At 38.8% G+C, this 19,438-nt stretch overlaps 1 protein-coding gene across 1 annotated transcript in view; it reads left to right on the forward strand.

Annotated features, from left to right (window-relative positions):
• Positions 1 to 15,862: 15,862 nt before the first annotated feature.
• The window catches only part of so (sine oculis), a 98,693-nt gene continuing 95,117 nt past the window's right edge, over positions 15,863 to 19,438 (forward strand). Inside the window, exon 1 of the mRNA XM_065231557.1 lies at positions 15,863 to 16,861. Coding sequence (XP_065087629.1) covers positions 16,577 to 16,861 — 285 coding nt within the window. The 5' untranslated portion in view covers positions 15,863 to 16,576. The remainder of the gene's footprint in view (positions 16,862 to 19,438) is intronic.

Genomic DNA, 19,438 nt, shown 5'->3' on the forward strand with positions numbered 1-19,438 from the left:
TCGGAGCTAGGTGGTCTTGAGTTTGGCTTTTATGTATCACCATGTCCACAGCTCAGCGGGTGGGGCCTCATGTAGCCTAGTCAGATAATACACGGCATTAACCTGCTGGAGATGGCGAGATTGGTTTCCCGGTTTGAGATAGGAAGAAGAAGATGTGCACAGCTTAACAGCCTTCCACATGATTTTATTTAATACGACTCCAGACCATGGGTAACTTGATGGTGTATCAACATATCCCAAGCAACATTGCAAGTTTTAACGCGGTTTTATAGCTATCTATAAGTCTAAATCATGGTCTACAGAACCCTCATAAAACCAGAAATGTTACTTGGGATATGTGTTTAACCCAGTATGTCATTGGAAATTATACTAGGAAGGGCATAAACATAATTGCTTCAAGTGCAAATCAGAACACCAGTGGTACTACGTAAAAGATGTCCATCCAGGGCGACTGCTTGCTTTTACCTTGACGTGGATCCAGGCCAGATTTTGCTTTATTTATTTGTTGAGACTCCGTCGCCCCTGGGTCTGCCTGTGATGTCCAGGTGGGTTCCAATCCAGCACATGTTTGCAGATTTGGTTTTCATTTTTTTCATAATGTGTTCCCTTTCTCAGGGCACGGATTACATGCCGTAGGCATCGGATAATGATTTTGTGTGTTCTACACTGATAGGCACCATGCTTCGCTGTCGTAAACTGCTCAAATTTAACATTGGAATTGAAAACCCGGATTTTGGTTAAATTGAAAAATCAAAAAAATAGATAAACAAATTGCAATATTTTCACCAGAAAAAGCGCAATCGAATTTGGATTACGAGAAGTGAAGTCACATTTATTAAAGCGCAAATGAATTGCGAAAAGCGAAGTCAAATTTTATTTGGAAAGCGCAATCGAATTTGGGTTCCGAGAAGCGAAGGAAAATTTTACTTGGAAAAGTGAAGTCAAATATTGTTTGGAAAAGTTCAATTGAATTTGGATTACGAGAAGTAAAGTCAATTTTTTTTAAAGCGCAATTGAATTTGGATTATGGGACGCGAAGTCAAATTTCACTTGGAAAAGCGCAATCGAATTTGGATTACGAGAAGTTATGTTAAATTTTGTTTGAAAAAACGCAATCGAAGTTGGGTTCCAAGAAGCGGAGTCAAATTTTACTTGGAAAAGCGAAGTCAAATTTTATTTGGAAAAGTGCAATCGAATTTGGATTACGAGAAGTGAAGTCAAATTTTACTTGAAAAAACGCAATCGAATTTGAATTACGAGAAGTTTAGGCAAATGTTATTTGGAAAAGTGATGTCAAATTTTATTTGGAAAAGTGCAATCGAATTTGGATTACGAGAAGTGAAGTCAAACTTTACTTGGAAAAGCGCAATTGAATTTGGATCATGAGAAGCGGTTACCAGAAGTAAAGTCAAATATTATTTGGAAAAGCGCAATCGAATTTGAATTACGAGAAGTGATGTCAAATTTTGTTTGAAAAAACGCAATCGAAGTTGGGTTCCAAGAGGCGTAGTCAAATTTTAGTTGGAAAAGCGAAGTCAAATTTTGTTTGGAAAACTGCAATCGAATTTGGGGTACGAGAAGTAAAGTCAAATTTTATGTGGAAAAGCGCAATTTGGATTACGAGAATCGAAGTCAAATTTTACTTGGAAAAATGCAATCGAATTTGAATTGCGAGAAGCTTAGACAAATTTTATTTGGTAAAGTGATGTCAATTTTTTTTTTGGAAAAGCTCAATCGAATTTGGATTACGAGAAGCGAAGGCCAATATTATTTGGAAAAGTGCAATCCAATTTTGATTACAAGATGTGAAGTCAAATTTTACTTGGAAAAGCGCAATCGAATTTAGATTATGAGAAGTGAATTCAAATTTTATTTGGAAAAGGTCAATCTAATTTGGATTATGAGTAGCGAAGTCCAATTTTACTTGGAAAAGTGCAGTACAATTGTACTTGAAAAATTGCAATCCAATTTGGATTACGAGTAGCGATGTCAATTATTATTTGGAAAAGCGCAATCGAATTTAGATTACGAGAAGTGTAGGCAAATTTTATTTGGAAAAGCGATGTCAAATTTAATTTGGAAAAGTGCAATCAAATTTGAAAAACGAGAAGTAAAGTCATTTTTTTTGGAAAACCTCAATCGAATTTGGATTATGAACAGCAACTTCAATTTTACTTGGAAAATTGCAATCGAATTTGGATTACGAGAAGTGTAGGCAAATTTTATTTGGGAAAGCGCAATCGGATTTGGATTACGAGAACTAAATTCAAATTTTATTTGCAAAAACGCAATCGAATTTGGATTACGAGAAGCGAAGTCCAATTTTACTGGAAAAAGAGCAATCATATTTGGATTTATAGGGCCCAATTATGTAAGTCGAATCGAGGTTCACTTCGCTCAACCGGTCTATTTTGGTATTACAGAAGTCGATGTCGACGATATACAGTCGAGTAGGTAAACTCGACAGTGAGCATTCATAAGGGCGTATACGCGATGATCGATTCTCTTCATCGATTTTCTCTTTGCATTGCTACAGCTAAGCGAAACAATTTTGTAGAATTTATTCAATGTAGAGTTGTAACAGGTTGCATTGGCCATCAAAAGCAACAGCAAACGCACCGATAAACGTTAAATCTAGCGAGTTATTAACGAAAGAGAAAATCGATGAAGAGAATCGATCATCGCGTATACGCCCTTATGAATGCTCACTGTCGAACTGACTCGACCGCTCGAAAGATGGTGACTCATCTGTCACAATCTGTCGAGTAAAGTTTGTTTTGGTTTGGTTGTTCGTTTTGTTGATTCGAAGTGTCTCAATCAGTTTTCCCCGCCGTAGAAATTTTAGCGATCCGTTTCTCCTCCTCCGTCATCTCTGATTTGATCCATAGTGGGCAAATCTTACTTTCCATCACCATGTCGTTACCGACACATTGTTGGTATCTTCCAATTGCAAGGACTTGAATAGATGCACATATTTTCAAGACTGGTGATACAGCTGTATTGCTATAGAACATTTCCAGGTGAAATCAGCTAGAACAAATCTGGCACGACTCTTCCCGATCTGAATGAAACTTTCAACATGTCGTTAGTATGCGAGATTATGATTTTCCTCGGATTTTTCCACAGATCACGAGACCATTTTGACTCAAGACTAATTTTTTAAAAGGGCATATGTGTTTTCACATATAAATAAAAAAAAATCTAAAATTATTTATTGCATCAAAATTTGTGTCTGAGAAGAAGTTGTAGTAGCGGGGCCGGTGGTGTAGTGGTCAGTGTGATTGCCTCTCACCCCAAAGGGCCTGGATTCAATCCCAGTCAGCGCCGTCGGGATTTTCTGAGACATAAAATCTGTGATCAACGTCAGGAAAGTAAAGCCGTTGGTGATCGGTCAGGGTTCAGGATGGAAGTTGCCTACCTGGCGTCGGTATCATTGGTACTCAGTACGGAAAACATGATCGACGGAAAAAAAAATCGAGAGATTCGACGTTCTTGTTATGACACTAGAAAAATCGAAGGCCCCCTCGTTAACTAGGGGCTGTAACAGTTTTCAAAAGTGCTCAATTTTTGCGTATCCATGATTCATTCAAATAATTAAAAATGCTCTAGATAACCCCTAATGTTTATACAGCACAGTAAAGGGGAAATATTGGGCTTTCATTTGGCATGTTCAAAATTTTTGGTGGTGATATTGAATTTGGATTTATTCTTAACAACGTATTTTTCATGAACTTAACCTCCCATTGATTTTGAAAATAAGCTTACAATTAGAAAGCTAAAACTTTTTCAAATTTCGATAAAGCAATCAAATTTTTGCATGCAAATAGAAGAAAACTAAAAAATAGATTTGATAAATCACATTGATTTAAATAATTGTATCTTCGAAAATTCTCTAGGCAAATCATAATCTCTGGATCCCGTATTAGCAACAATATGAAGGATTCTGCTTGCCGAATTGTAAGGCAGCCACACCGGAGGTAACGAAGCCAATCCGAACCGTTGTAATTAATAAACGCAATCGGAACCGCCAGCAGTTTCAGGGCGATAAATATGCAATTCTGGAAAGACCAAGAAAGGATGAAACATATGAATGAATAACAAGCAGAGACAAAGTGGATCAAATGTTGGTAACCGATATCAAGATCTTGGACCAGGCATGGCAAATCATTTACATTCATTTCGTGCATTCATTTACATTCATTTGCCTCTTACTTTTTTCATCAACAGAATTTCGTAGAATGAGCATGAGCATGAGCATGATTGACCGCCCACGGTTGCTACTCTGTTATTGCTACTCTGTTATTACACAGAGAACCAATAGACGATGCTTGGGACTAGCAATCATCCTCAATGTGTAAAAACTGGTGATCTCGAATTAGGCAATACCAGCGCCAGCCACACCTGAACGCAGGTCAAGAAAGGAATGGGTAGGAATGTGCTGACGTGACACTCGCTTTGATGGAAGCCGAGGAGTCCTCTGCACTTCCACATAAAAAAAAAAACACCTGTGCAAAGAAACGGATCCAATAAACGTCACTCTTGTGAAAGCACACCCGTCGTCGTCGAACGGCAAAAAAAAAGGAATCGGTGGGCAATTTTGTGATACGGATTTCCAAAATCAAACGGGAATGCACAAATTTCACCACACCCAACTGCGAAATACGTTCAGAACTGAGTACTGCGGAGTAAATCGATTTCATTTTGCAAGCCAATGGAAAACTGCTTGAAAATTTGTTCAAGTTTAAAATTGTTTTGTTCTTTCTCAGTTGATTTCCGCCAAAAGCTCTGAGCCAGGAGTGCTCGAGCCCCCATGACTCTATCAAAGTTTGTATACATACATTTTTCGCCAAAGTATGTTTACTGCAATTAAAAACTCAGCTGAGTCATAAAAACTATGCTGGTTTTTATACTTTCATCAATGAGCCTGTTGGTTTTTGTCTTCGAGCTTACAATTAAGAATGTGTTATGAAAAAGTATGAATCATTTTTATGAGATTGCAATGCTTGACGAGAGGTAAGAACAGTAACTGAGTTTGTTGCTTCTGAATGTTTGGCTCCCGTTTGACAGTTCTGACTGGCTCCCAAGTGACAAGCACATTGAGTGAGTCCGCAGTACCCAGGTTCAGAAGCACTTTTGGTACACTTTCGTTCGAAAACACTTATTTTTTTCAAAAATAGTTGCGAGTGAACCAACATCATCAAGTAAATAAACTAAAATTTAAATTATCACTAGCGATGCCACAAATTTCTGGACCGGCAGAAAAAATCAAACAAAGCAAATATCGTTAAATCTTCTGTTGCTTGCAAACATGATGAATCATGTTTTCTTTCTCGATTCTAAAACTTCTCGGAAAGCGAGAAAACCACCACTCACACACGTATAACCGTCCGGGAGGCAGAGTGCCAGCGCTAATCCGGCAAATGCAGCCGAAAACTATGAAAGCGAATGCACGCACAAAACAGAGAACACACTTGATACACAACCGTATCCAAAGGCGTTCGAAACTCGACCCATCAACAGAATTTCGTAGAATGATATATTAAGCTTTTGTAGGTTTTAATATTAGCAACAACTTTTAAAAATTACTCAAATCTGTATCTCTTATGCATGATGAACCGGAACGAACAGAACCAGCCATTGTTTTTCAGCGAATGAAAATTACATTCACTGAAAAATAATAACAAGTTGTGCCCGCTCTAGTTCGTCATGCATGAGAGGTACATATTTGAGTTATTGACATAAGTTTTAGCTAATATCAAACTGTTCAAAAGCTACAAATATTATTTTACGGAATTTTGTTAATGGAAAAAGTTCGAGGCAAATGAATGTAAATGAATGCTCGAAATTAATGTTAATGATTTGCCATGCCTGTCTTGGACCAGCATTTGGATGCTGTTGGATATTAGTCGATGGAAGATGTGGATGAACGGATTAAAAGTAAGAAATTGAGAGCCACGAGAAAGACGAAAAAGAGCAACACTAGTAAATTTTATATTCTTTAATAAACAATCTCAGCGATTTGAACATCTTGTTTTTTTATTAAGGTGTTCAAAAGTTCAAAGCCATCGAAAATCGCAGTCGTTTGACTATCTCACCAAAAATTGTATAGCTCAGTTAGACGAATTCAGTACCCAGCAGCGACTGCTGACATTACGAAGCTGTTGAAGGTCTACCAGAATGACACCTGGTACAGAACTTTCTTCTCATGGGTGGACAACTTCTGCCATCAGTCACCCTTCTCGTGGAGGGGCAGAACTTCGAGGTTGACAACGGTCAGTGTCTACTGACTATCAGTTCCAGCAAGGGCCGACGATCTAGCGCTTGCCAATCTTCTCATTCGTTTGGCATCGTTGAACCAAGAGGAATGAATGTTCTACAAAAAAAGACTCCCATGGGTGTTATTTGAGGCTCGTTTTACTCATAAACAGATCAGGCATAGTGATTACCCTCGTATATACACTTAGAAATTATCGCCGACTTCGGTAATTTTTACCGAAATCTGAACAGGTGTACTGTTCGGTAAAATGTATGCAATCTAATTCAATTGCTTTTCATTTACTTTGAAACTAAATCTACACTCAAATGACAAGATTTGATCGTTTGAACAAGGTTGAACATTCATACAAGCCTTCGTACAAAAAGTCTTTCGTTTCGAGATGCACAATGTGGCCCCTGTTCTGATTTCGGTAAAATTTATCGAACACGCAAACAAAATCTTAGTGTGTATACTATGCAATATGCACACAAATAGCTCGTTTAATCATTCGTGAAAACTTAACAAGGTGAGGAAATAATCTCAAAAGTCAAAAGCGCCCCTGAAGCCAAACTCGTGGGGTACTGAAACCGAGAGCTTAATCGCCACACTTCGGCACATTCGGCACAACGCTGAGCACGAGGGGGTGACTCTATCTACGATGTAGGAGAGATTTTGTTATGCCGTGCGTGGTTCGCTGCGCGCACGCTGAGCAGATAGAATGAAGATTGATGACGATGCTGAAGATTTTCTGTAAAAGAATGATGCACGATCAAGGTCACTCCGCACACCAATCTTGGGTCAACTTTTTTCTCAGTGTGCCCCAAGTATGCCGCAGGTGCAACCCGGAATTTCTGACTGCTTGAATGTTTTGGTTTGCAATCGCATTGATAATATCCAAAGAAAAAAAAGGAAGAATGCAAAGCCGGAAAAAGAACATAACATCGAAGGAGCAACCGCCGCCCATAAGATAATAAAAGTCGTATGCATTAGCGTTTTGTAATGTCCTCAAAGGCAGACCAGATACCTAGCCTTTCGATATGTAAAACGCAACGGTCTATCAGCGGCTGGAACCGGTGGGGAACAATGTTGCCTTCGCTAGATGTTGATACCAGCTCCAATTCCAATTCTAATTTCATTCACTACTCACAAATTTTCTGTGATCTTTGTTAACTCGACGAGATTCTTCCCTAGAGTGCAATTTAGGTTAGGCAAACTAGAATTTTCAGTTTGTACATATTAGATATTCGCTATAAATCCCAGTTCTACTCACTATTAATTGTAGCTATTAGTTGTAAGTAGGAAAATGTAGTAGGTAAGTAGGGAAATGGCTCTAATGTTGGCATATGGATCTAAGATTGGGCCCATCGCTAAAAATCTGCTATTTACAAGGGGTAATCAACTCTGGGGCCTCCCTTAGCTCAGTCGGTAAAGGCGCAGCTACAAAGCAAGACCATGCTGGAGGTGGCTGGGTTCGATTCCCGGTCCGGTCTAGGAATTTTTCGTGTTGGAAAATGTCTCGACTTCCCTGGGCATAGAATATGATTGTACTTGCCACACAATGATACGAATGCAAAAATGGTACAGGCATCGAAAGCTCTCAATTAATAACTGTGGAAATGCATCTAGATAGATCACTAAGTTGAGAGCACGCTATACACGCATGCAATAAGCTTGAAATGCGAAAAAGAAGAAGAATAATTAATTCTGCACACTGTTCCGATACACATCACGGTACACTGCTAGGCACGCTAGGGCACAAATTGACAAGAATGACACAGAACATATTATAAAACGGCATCACTGTTTTTTGCTGATGATTTTCCAATAGTTGCAATTGTTTCGCACTTTGTTGACAGTCGCTGATCTTCGCTTCAGGACGAATTTAATAAATCCATCGGACTAGACGATCGTATCCCGGATTAGAAGTCAAACCTATAGGACTTTGCTCGGAACTCTCCTGCAGCCAGTACTTCGTCTAATTCCCTGCAAGAGTTGTTAAAGTGTGGTGATAAATAGCAGCACCGAGATCATAACCAGCAACAGCAACAACTTTTGCAACCAACGTGATTGCAGAAATTGCTTGTCGTTTCCGGTAGCGGCAGTATCGGTAATCACGGTTTACATGGGTCAATTCCACAGGCATGGTGGCCAAATATATAGCGTCATACAAATCATCCTCCTCGGATGAGCGATCTTCATAGCCACCGGTAGCTCACCTGTTTAAATATTCAGGATTCATTCAACACATATTAAGATACCCTATTGTACAGTCTTCGACATATTACATAGGCTTTCTTTAAACATTGTTTTAGGTTTTTGTTCATCTAACAATACAGGTATACCCCAATATAAAGTAACTGTTACTTTTAATTTCCATCGTCGATATATCACAAGTAACAATTCAATTATGCCGAGATTCAGCTAACAAATCGGAATTTTGCCGAGATCTCCGCTAACAAACATAAATTTTGCTGAATCTCGGAAAGTTTTTCACTGAGATCCAGCAAAATAAAATGCCGAGCTGCTCGGCGGTGCCCATTTCGGAAAAAAATCTAAGTGTGTAGAATTGAGATTTAGATGTGACGTCTCCCTCGGCTGGTCACAGCTTTTGGCATAGATAAACTACTCGGCACTTATTGAGATGCGCAGAGTTGAGTACCCCTTGAACTTTTTGCGACATGAATTTAAAATTATAAAAAATAGACTAGACTTGCAAGCACTAGCAGTGTTGAATTGAAAAATTCACGTAGTTTGCGTATCAGTTTCCTTAGGTTTCATCATTCCCCTGCGTAGTATACCCAACTAACATTTTCAGCTTTGTAAGCCAACTTTTCCAGCATTGTGCTGTAAAGTAGTTGAAAAGAAGCTGTAGATACAGCTACAAGCAAAAGCTAGCAAAATAGTTTTGGAGAGCGTTTACTCAACTTTCTCACAACCATTATTCAATTTGTCAGTCGCACTGAATAACATCAGCCAATAAACGCTAATGTCACTTCTATACACACACTACCCAACTTTCAACTTGTAGCTGCAAAACAAAACTAACAAAGTGAATATATTACTCATTTGATGGCTTCTGCACAACCAACCACTCTTGCTGAATAACATAAACATCAAAAGTGCTTTTTCAACAACTAAACAACCTGTACTCAGCTTATAAACTGTGTTAGAGCAAATTCGGAAGCATTTTCACAGTCAACTAGGTTTATTTTTAGACGTGTGCAGTTTTACAGCTTTTACTCTGCTCTTTTATAACTAGTCGAGAAAATTGATTCATGTGTACTATTATAAAGCCTCTACTCAGCGATTTTGTTGTAGAAGGGAATGTTGATTTGTTTACATAAGTTCAAAGTGTTGACGTAGCACAGTTGGTAGTGTCAACGTTTGCCAATGGGGTCGTCTGGAGTTCGATTCTAGGTTCCGGTGCAAGGTAAATAATTTGGTGGTGATTTGTAACTAATTTCGATTAATTTGATTCACAGCAAAATAAACTCAATAAATTCCTTCATAAAAAAGCGTAAACAGTATTTAACTCGGCTTCAAGAGGAAGCTGTGTAGTGTTTATTGGATAACCGGGAAAAAGGTTGAATAAGCGCCTTTCAAGTTCACACACAACTAAACAGCAGGATAACAGCTGTATAGAAGCGTTAATGGTTATGCAATAAGAGCTTCTCCCGACCGTTCCAATAGCCATAAGTAGCTGACTAAGTTCGCCAGATTTGCTTGTATAGAGGTTGAGTAAAGGTTTCCTCATATCGTATAATGTTTGAATACAGCTTGAGACTGTATAAATGAAATGAGTAAAGCGTTTACATTGTGAAAATTGTTAGTTGGGTAGTTGAGTTGAGAGTCCACTAAATGAGTTACGTCCCAACTAAAAAGCTAGACCTGGCAGAGAAGCATTGGCGTAGCAACGAACAGTGGCCGGAAGTAGGAAAAAACCTCAATACTTGACTTAATTATTTTATTTTTCTTATATTTTTCTCTCAATATAGATACTTCAACTAAGAAAATCCCAAATTTTCAAGTCATTTGGTCAAAAATTGAGTCTTGGGGATTTTTTCAAAGTTGAGGTTTGTGTGATAGTTTTTCAATTTATATTCTCTTTTTTTTATGAGCTTTCTTCATGAGCTCATTGTAAAACATTGGAAAATTTGGATAATCTGACAATACTGTAGATGTTTTTGGGCATAAATCTAGATAGAGCTGGAATTAGGGCGTAACCGCTTTTGTAAACAGTGACTTCTCTCGATGATTTCTATAACGTCATGGCTCTCCATGGCAAATCGACATCACCATCGAGTAGGGGAAGACTTTCCCTACCCGATGGATATGTTAGTTTGTGTAGGCGTGCTATGAATTAATAGAAATCATCAAGAGAAATCATTGTTTACAAAGGCTGTTACGCCCTAATTCCAGCTCTATCTAGAAATAACCAAAACATTTCAAGGTTTGTTTGAAATCCATTCGCAAAATTATAGTGTTTTTCCAGCGTGCAAAAATATTGATTTATATGCAATTTTGGAGAAATACGGATCACAGTAGGCCGCGCTTGAAAGCTGACGTGTTTTTCTTTTGCTGCGTATTTTTCGTCAACGAATTAAACTTTTTTGCCTTGAATTTGTTAATTTGTGTGCTGAAATTTAGTACCAAGTGTTCATAAAGTTATCATTTAGTGATATATCGTGTTTTTTCCTGTGTTGAGACGTCCAGTTTTGAAGCCAAATTAGATTAAAAAAGAGTAGAATATAGCAAGTGAAAAATAGAAACATGCAGTGACAAAAGAAAGCAGCAAAAAAAAAGGTCCGCCTTGAGTGCTTCGGTTGACCTTGAATTAAACCTCTAAAATCTACGTCGCAGCTTCAGTTAAATTGTTTGGAGTCGGTTTAATTGCCTCCCGGGAGCCCGGTTCTTCGAGTTCGGATGCCACACTTTCGGCGCGTAGTTCTATTGAGAGATTCGTCCCCGTGGACGAGTTTTAATCCGGTCCGATTGGTGAATTAGCCCGGGAAAGTGCTGATAATGTGTTCGTCGCGAGTTTTGGTGGTAATTCGGTGGCAGACGTTGCCGCTTGCAAAAGTGTTCGGCCTTTGGTCTCTTGACGGTGTCGGAGATTACGGCTAATCTGAAAAATGCCTCGCTCCAGACTTGACGGGGTGTAACTGATGGCCGCGAACGGTTCCTAGGAAAAGCACTAGACGTGAACATCCTCCCATGCATGGCAATGCAAGGAAATTTGTGTTCAGAACAACGTAACCAGGGGGATCAAATTAACATGGTGAGACCAGTCCAAATACTTTTTACAATAAAAAAAAAACAAACTAAATACAGTATGCAAAAAAAGTTTATCCCCCCCCCCCTTACCAATTAACATTTTTTATTGTTTTTCTGGTGAAAATCAGTTTAAATTTATGAGTGTTCCTTCATGATTTATCAATTTATGTTTATTTATCACATTGCCATTGAAAATACGATGTTTATATCTTTTCTTGAGATTTCATGTGATAAATTATGAAAAATGGTAAAAAATTACGCAAAAATTGTTTATCCACCCCCAAACGGATACTAGGATTTAAGTGTGTTTGACAGAGTTTTAGTGTGTATTCTGCAACTTTATCGAATGTAAACATTGTGTCTATCTGTCATTTAGTGCTCTTGAAGTTTTCATGCTCAAAATTTCAGTTTTGTGTTCAAAATTTGAAGTTATTTGTTTCAAAATGCCCAAAAAAGACCAAATTTCGATCAGTATTCGAAATTTGATTATTGAACATCACAAAACTGGCAAAAGCTACCGTTTTATTGCCGATATTGTCCAGCTTCACAAAGATACGGTCGCTAGAATTGTGCAGATGTACAAAAAGCGTGGTTCTATCTCACCAGCTAAGCGATCGGGGCGTCCTTCAAAGACAACTGGCCGAATTGACCGAGCTATCGTGAAGAAGGCGGAGCTGGACCGGAGACTATCAGCTCCGAAAATTGCGAAACAGATTGAAAGCGAGTTTTCCATTCAACTGACATCACAATCCGTACGAAATCGTCTTCATAAGAAAAGTCTTAAGGGCAGAGTGGCTCTTAAGAAGCCATGGTTGTCCGCAATATATATCAAAAAAAGATTGAAGTGGGCCCAGGACCACATTTCATGGACCATGACGAGTCGAAAGTAATGCTATTTGGGTCTAATGGTATCAATGGTGACCCAAATAGCATTACTTTCGTCTCGTCTGACCAGATCACCTTATTCCAGTCATCATTAGTCCATAAAATGTTGTCCTGGGCCTACTTCAATCTGTTTTTAAATTTTTTTGCGGATGACCATGGCTTCTTAAGTCTAACTCCCGGACTAAAGCTGTCTACAATGACCATAAATGCGGCATTGTAGAGAGAGTTCTTCCATAATAACATTGCCGGCCAGTGGGGGTTAGAGGGAATACACACACAATACACACATATGCAATTTTGGAGAAATACTTAGTATTAAGGAGAGCCAGTACTTTTACAGGAAACATCAGAAAACGATGCCATATCCCGGATCTGACGCGAAATTTTGTCTAGTTTTTGGGTATATAGGCCACTCTTTGCGCATTTTTGCGCAAAGCGCAAATTTTTTTTTATCAAGTCACTATGGAGACGCATGGTTGTGGAGGAAGCAAAATGGTTTGAAGATTGTATTTTATCTTAACATAAATAAAATTACCATCTGAATACTGACTATTTAGTGTAATCCTTATTCTGGTAGGTAAATGGCCGTCAATAAACCACGTGGTCTTATGGGGGAGGGGAGGTGGGAGGGGCAGAGGGGGAGGGGGTCATGACCACGGCCCTAACAAATTTTAGAATTTTTCTACGGACAAAACGAATCCAAAATGAATGAAACGTCGAAATGAATCCTTATATAACATCAACTTCAGCATTAACTTAGCTCTGAGTTCGCACCTTAAAAACGTCACGTGGTTTATGGACGGTCCCTAAGAATACCAATCAGTTTTGTCAGCTAACATGTGTGTGTAGCTGAATCGATCCATTGAATGAAAAACGTAGGTAATCGAACTTTTTTAATAATTTATATGATTTTATAGCTTTTGGACCACCCTAAGAGCAAAAAATACACAAGTAAAGTTAATTTCAATATCAATAATGATTTCAGAATCCCCTAATAACCCTTTTAATCAAACTCTCCATTCAACTAACACATCGTGATAGCTTATTATTGATTACTTTTTACTTAACCCAAAATGAGCTGATTTTCATAATTTAGAACCACCGTAATATAATAAAACCAAAATATATGAAAAGTTTCATATCAGAAATACATTCAGGATACCAAAATCATCTTAACCTGTGAGTTTTAGCCATTCCGGATAACATATGAGGTTTTGTCCGACCTTTGTCTGGAGGCCCGCCACTGTGCAACGGGTGGGCTAGGGCTGTAGACCCCCCTAAGGATAATATAGCCCCCTCTAATTGAAAAATTCAAAGCATTAATATAGTCCCCCCCTTGGGTTTTCCTTAGTTACGGAAATACGGAGAAGTACTGATTTTCGAATCAATTTGAATCGTCAAAATCGAACAACTTTTTCAACTGTTGCAAGATCAAAATGTATGAAAAGCATTTGAGTAAACAATCGATCGTTATGAAGAGCTTTGAGTGGGTTGGTTTATTTCCTTTAAATTTCGTTATAATTGCTTATCTTTTTTTTTATTATCCAGACTTCATCAGTGCCAAGTACTCAATGCCACTGATGTTAAAGGAAATAAACCAACCTACTCGAAGCTCCTCATAAAGGGATTCCGTTAAGAGGTTCGACAAATTTAAAGGATTAATCGATCGTTATTTTATAACAAATCACTTCCAAATAGTAACAAATATTTTCATTAATTTTACCGGTGCGCTTCCACTACAAAACTCCGAAATGGAATGGATATATAAAAAAAAATGAACAAACAAAAATCCAGCTCAACAACTGCAATTGTTACGATAGAGCCATGCATTGATTGGATTTGTTGTCATCGCATTGTCAATTTGACATACATCGTAGGAGTCTCAAGGTGACTGCAATTTGTCTTCGCTAGACCCAGTTAAAACGTAGCTAATCGCTCAGTAAATTGTGTCCAAATAGACCACAAATTTTATTTTTGATACTTGGAGATCATCCAGTGAGCTGTTTTTCATGAAAAACTACCCGGAAATAAATAAGCATACAATTACCATAACATAAAATACAGTCACAACCAAATTTATTACCAACAGTCGATCTTATTGTATGTTTATCATACAAGCAAATTTAAAAATAGATCTACAATACGTCCCATATACACGGATAGAAATCCTTTTATACTTTTGGAAAATTTCTATTGCTGATTATTGATAAAATGTATAAGTCAACTAATAAGCACTTGCAAAAAAGTTAATGAAGCACGCCTTGCAAAAAAGTTAATGAAGATCATGTGTCAAATGAAATGTATAAATGGTCATTATTTTTTTATAATAGGACCTATGTGGATTGTCTTATGAAATGTATAAGCACCGACAAACCGACGTTACAGCTCATACAAGCTATACTTTCAAATTCGTGCCCAAGACGCCATATTTAAAATACGTTAAACACTACCGACATCTACTCATCCGATCGCGTCATACCATGAGCAAGGACACGAACCCACGTATAATTTATATTGTCATGGTTTGCGTCTCACCTCATTCGACAGATCTGATCACCCGTTTGAAAGTTCGAATCGCTCGTTTGACAATTCGAATTGTGGACAAACGAAATGCTCCTGTGGCATGTCGGTTCGTCGGTGGTTTATGGCTGATGTTTTGGCAAAAATGTTTAAGTGAAAAGTGATTTTTTATACGGTTAAATATAGAACAACTCCTTTGTCTATTGTACCAACCAGTGAATGATGACTGTACGTTACGCTTCCCCCTAATATCAAAAGCTGTACTACAAATATTGCATGTGTGAATTGCGGCTTGAAAGTGTCAATCATGAATGGCCTTGAAAAATCTGATCACAAAAATTGTGCGTTTCACGATGACGACGTTGTACGTTCCTGTGGATCAAATTACAAAACAAACGATAGGAACATAGAGTCCAATATTAATCCAAAACATGATTAAATCACTTTCTTCACACAACATACTTCAGTACCACAGTACCACATGCATCCTCACGTTAAGGTCAGGAATCCACCATCTTCGCATGAGGCATCAGCAGAGAAAAAAAAGCTTGCCTAATCTTTATTGTGCTCACTGGATCCAAGCAGAAAGACCAACCACAGAGAGCCATCACCAAAGAGCAGAGCAGAATCTGCTATCTTCCCTGTTGCATGCATTCCTTCAGGTAACCGCATAAAGTTAATGCTATCGCCGTTTTGTAAAAACTCCTCCCAACTGGCATCGGACCACGCCTACTATTCGCTGCGAGCCATGCGCAACAAATAGCACATGTTGCACTAACACTCACTCACATACGGATCGGCGGAGGGAACTCAGTTGCAAATGAGTGACCCACCCACAGGCACGCTCAACCGGGCCTGTCTAGGAGATCGTAGCGCACAAGGATCTCAGTAGTCTGTGGCGATCGTTCGTGGTGTTCGGTAGGCGATTAGAAAGGCAGCGTGTGCGTGGTGAAATTGGTGAAATTTGCCATTTGGACGGATATCGTGCAATATGTGCAACTGAAATGCGATTACAAAGTGGTGTGTAGGTAATTGATGCCAGAAAGTGGGATCGCCGGATCAATTGCCGTTTGAAGATTTTGGCAGAGATTCAAAAGAGCAGTCATTAATAGGATAGGTTGGATAGGTAGGTGTCGCGAACATTCGCGTGCTGTGCGCCGTCGGATTTTGTGACAGAATGTTGTGGTGTTGATCAACATTAGTGTTGTGTTTCTGGGTGTATGGTTTTTTTTTTGAATGAAGAAGATTGCAGAAACCTAAGCAGGCGGCAACTGTGTATGCAAAGTGCGGCTATTTTTAGCGCGGTCGTTCGAAACCGAAGCCGTGCGTTTCAAGAATTTGACGGGTGAAATATTTGACCGTGCTGAGCTGCGGCTCCGTCGTCTTGATCGTCGGCGAGGAGGAGGAAAAAAACACGTAAACACTTCTTTTGGCGAAGCAAATTAGAGTGGAAACGAATTTAGAACGTGTCATCTGGGTTCGAAGGAGGCGCTTTGCGCAATGCACCTGCCTGACCGGCGGCGGTGTGGATTACGCGAGTTATTGTAAGAGTGCGTGATAATATGTTGCGATTGTAAGAGAATATAAGAAATTTTAGAAGACCCGCAGAAACCAAGCTGTCACTGAAAGCACAAAGTTAAAATGTTGCAACACCCGAGCAGCGATTATTACGAGTTATCGGCGGCCAGCAAACAAACGCCCCCAAATTTCAGTCCGCAGGGAGCTAATGCGGCTGTTTTGGGATCGCTGGCTGGCGGAGGTAGTGCAGGATTGAATAATAATAATAATAACAACAACAGCAACAATAATAACAACAACGACAATGATCTGGATTTGTTGGGACAGAATGGAGGTTTGAATAGCAGCGATCGGGAATCGATGCCCAGTTTTGGATTTACCCAGGAGCAAGTAGCGTGCGTCTGCGAGGTGAGTTGACCTTTTAATCGTTAAGCCTGCTTCTCTCTGAGATGACTACGTTGGTCATGACGTGAAAAATAGCTGGGTAAAGCAGAGTTGCTATATAGAAGACCATCGCTTGAGAATGCTTGAAACCATCTCCCGCCACAGACAGTATATGAGCAAGCCAAACAATCACTCTTTTGCCAGTGGATCTGAGGAAATACCTCAAGTCCCCTCACCCATCAAGTGAGCTAGGCATCAATGGCCCTTCGTTTAATTTCAACTTCTGTTCAATTTTCACTCTGATAGTACTGTAACAGAACTATCAATCTATCCTCTTCAGAACTTTCTCTAGCTAATAAATTATCGTACTAAAGCTTCATATTGATATTAGTATAGTATTTTATCCCAACTCTGTTAAGCTTAAGTTATTTGCAGTTAATAATTTGTCCATATGTACGCCAAATGAGCTTAATGTTCAAAGAATGCTCTGATCCGTTTCCTTTTCTTCTATAGTGTTCGAACATTTTCTCTTTTCCATCGGCTTAAGTCCTCTTTTATTTGCAAACAATCTGCACTCATGTAGCTGATGGTCGATTGCATTGAAGAATGTGAGACGGTAAGCGGTAAGAAATGTTTTTGTAGAAATGTTCTCAAAAAATGCGATTAGAGAAGCATATTTGTCACCTTTGACACAAAGGTGAAAAGTCTATTGATGTTTAATTGATTTGAATAAGAAAAATCTTTTGCATGAACACACTCAATTGATTATGAATCCCACGCAGTGACATCCAAACTGGATAATCTTAGAATTGGTGGTGTGAATTTATCGATCTCATCGCAATCAGAGTACAACAAAGTAAACATTCACACACGACGGCGTGGACCTCCAACTGCGGGGAAGATATCACGCGGCTATGTCGATGTATCTCGAACGACCGCGTTCGTATGCTAATCGATGTTGAACAGTGTCCATGCGTCCACCGTAGCATGTGAAGAAGGAGGTCCACGGACGACGACGAAGACGACGGTACAAATTAGAGAACATCACGTTATGTCGTTTTTATTCAAATTTACTTCATCGATCTCTCTCAACTGAGAGGAACGCAATGGAACGTAAATTTTGACTAATTAATGTGAATGCGGGCGAGTCTTTAAATGCGTCTCCGTAAGTAAAGCTTAAACCGTGAAATGTTTTACAGGATAATCTCGGTTTTTGATATTATCTCGACAAAAATTAGGCCTTAAGGGAAAAGGGAACGTCAATAATTTTTGGGAATTCAAATGCAGATTTCTCGCGTCATTTTTCAAATAGACCTACCTACATTTATCGATTCTCTTTTTCGTTATTAACTTGGCTGCATCCATATTTCGGGCTAATTTTTCTACATAGTCTGTTAAAAGTATTATTTAGCGAATTGGACGATAAGAATAGCTGAACATGTTTTTGGAGTCGAGTTATTAGCGAGAGAGTCGATTAAGAGAATCGTTTAATGGTAGATTGGTCTATTTGAAAAGTGACGCGAGATTTTCCGTTCAAAACCGAAATTCTGTTAATGAAAATGTCTTCACTGTGTTCCGGTAGGCAAGTAGAATACTATGAACACATATTCATGAACGTAATTTTGGTTTTGAGGGAAAACACTTCTTTTTTATTCCCCCTTTCACCTTAATATTTGTTATTATTTGTTTCGGTCTCAATCTCGACCCAACCCAACTGAACACCAATTGCTAGTTAAAATCCTGCGAGTGAAAATCTCTCAGTAATGATTTACAAAATAAATTTATATCGATGGTTTTTCTTAAATTATTTCAAATTTATTGGTGAGAGCTCCATAACTCGATATTTTCTATAATTCGATGTAGATTTGGGGTCCCTTCACTTTTCAATGTATCGTTCTCTCCACAAGTTGATATACACGTACATAGATATTATTACCGACTTCAATCATTTTTACCGAACATACAAAAGCTGAACTGTTCGTGTTTCAGGCGGCTGGCTTGGTGATCTCTGACTGTTCGCTAACCTGAATACGGGAAGAAGGACCACGGTTTCAGGCGGCTGGTTCGGAATCACACTGGCAGTTCGCTCACCTGATGCTGGGACTGAATCTTCTTAGCACAAATGACCGTAGGAACTCTTCTTTGAAAAGGTTCTTGAAAAACGGTTACTGGTTTTCTATTAAATCCGAAATGGATAATGAACCTTTTTGTTGAAGTCATCCTCATGGCTTACTAGTTTCCAACAGTTCGATAAAAATCAGGCTTTCATCAGTTTTAAGGTTTTACAAAACAAGGAAAACTTCACCACTATGTTAAGACTTGTTTATTTAATTGAAATTAAAATTTAGTGAAACAGACTTTGAAATTAGGGTCAAAGTTTTACCGAACGGTCAGCAGGAATGGAAAGGTTGTACTGGTTTTGCCATGTTGATTGTATTCGATGAGGTTGTTCCTGTTAAAACAACCCCGTTTTGCTCAGCGGGATGCCCTCGATCGAGCGTGATCTATTGTTCGGTTTAAGTTAGAATAATGGTTTGGTTTTACCGTATCCAGATCAAATGAAACTAATTTCGTTGTGTTTGGAAAGTGGCTGAACATTGT

The sequence above is a fragment of the Ochlerotatus camptorhynchus genome, unplaced genomic scaffold (assembly GCF_037179485.1).
Source record: "Ochlerotatus camptorhynchus isolate MF236.1 unplaced genomic scaffold, CSIRO-AGI_Acam_v1.1 ptg000357l, whole genome shotgun sequence".
Classification (NCBI taxonomy): Eukaryota; Metazoa; Arthropoda; class Insecta; order Diptera; family Culicidae; genus Ochlerotatus; species Ochlerotatus camptorhynchus.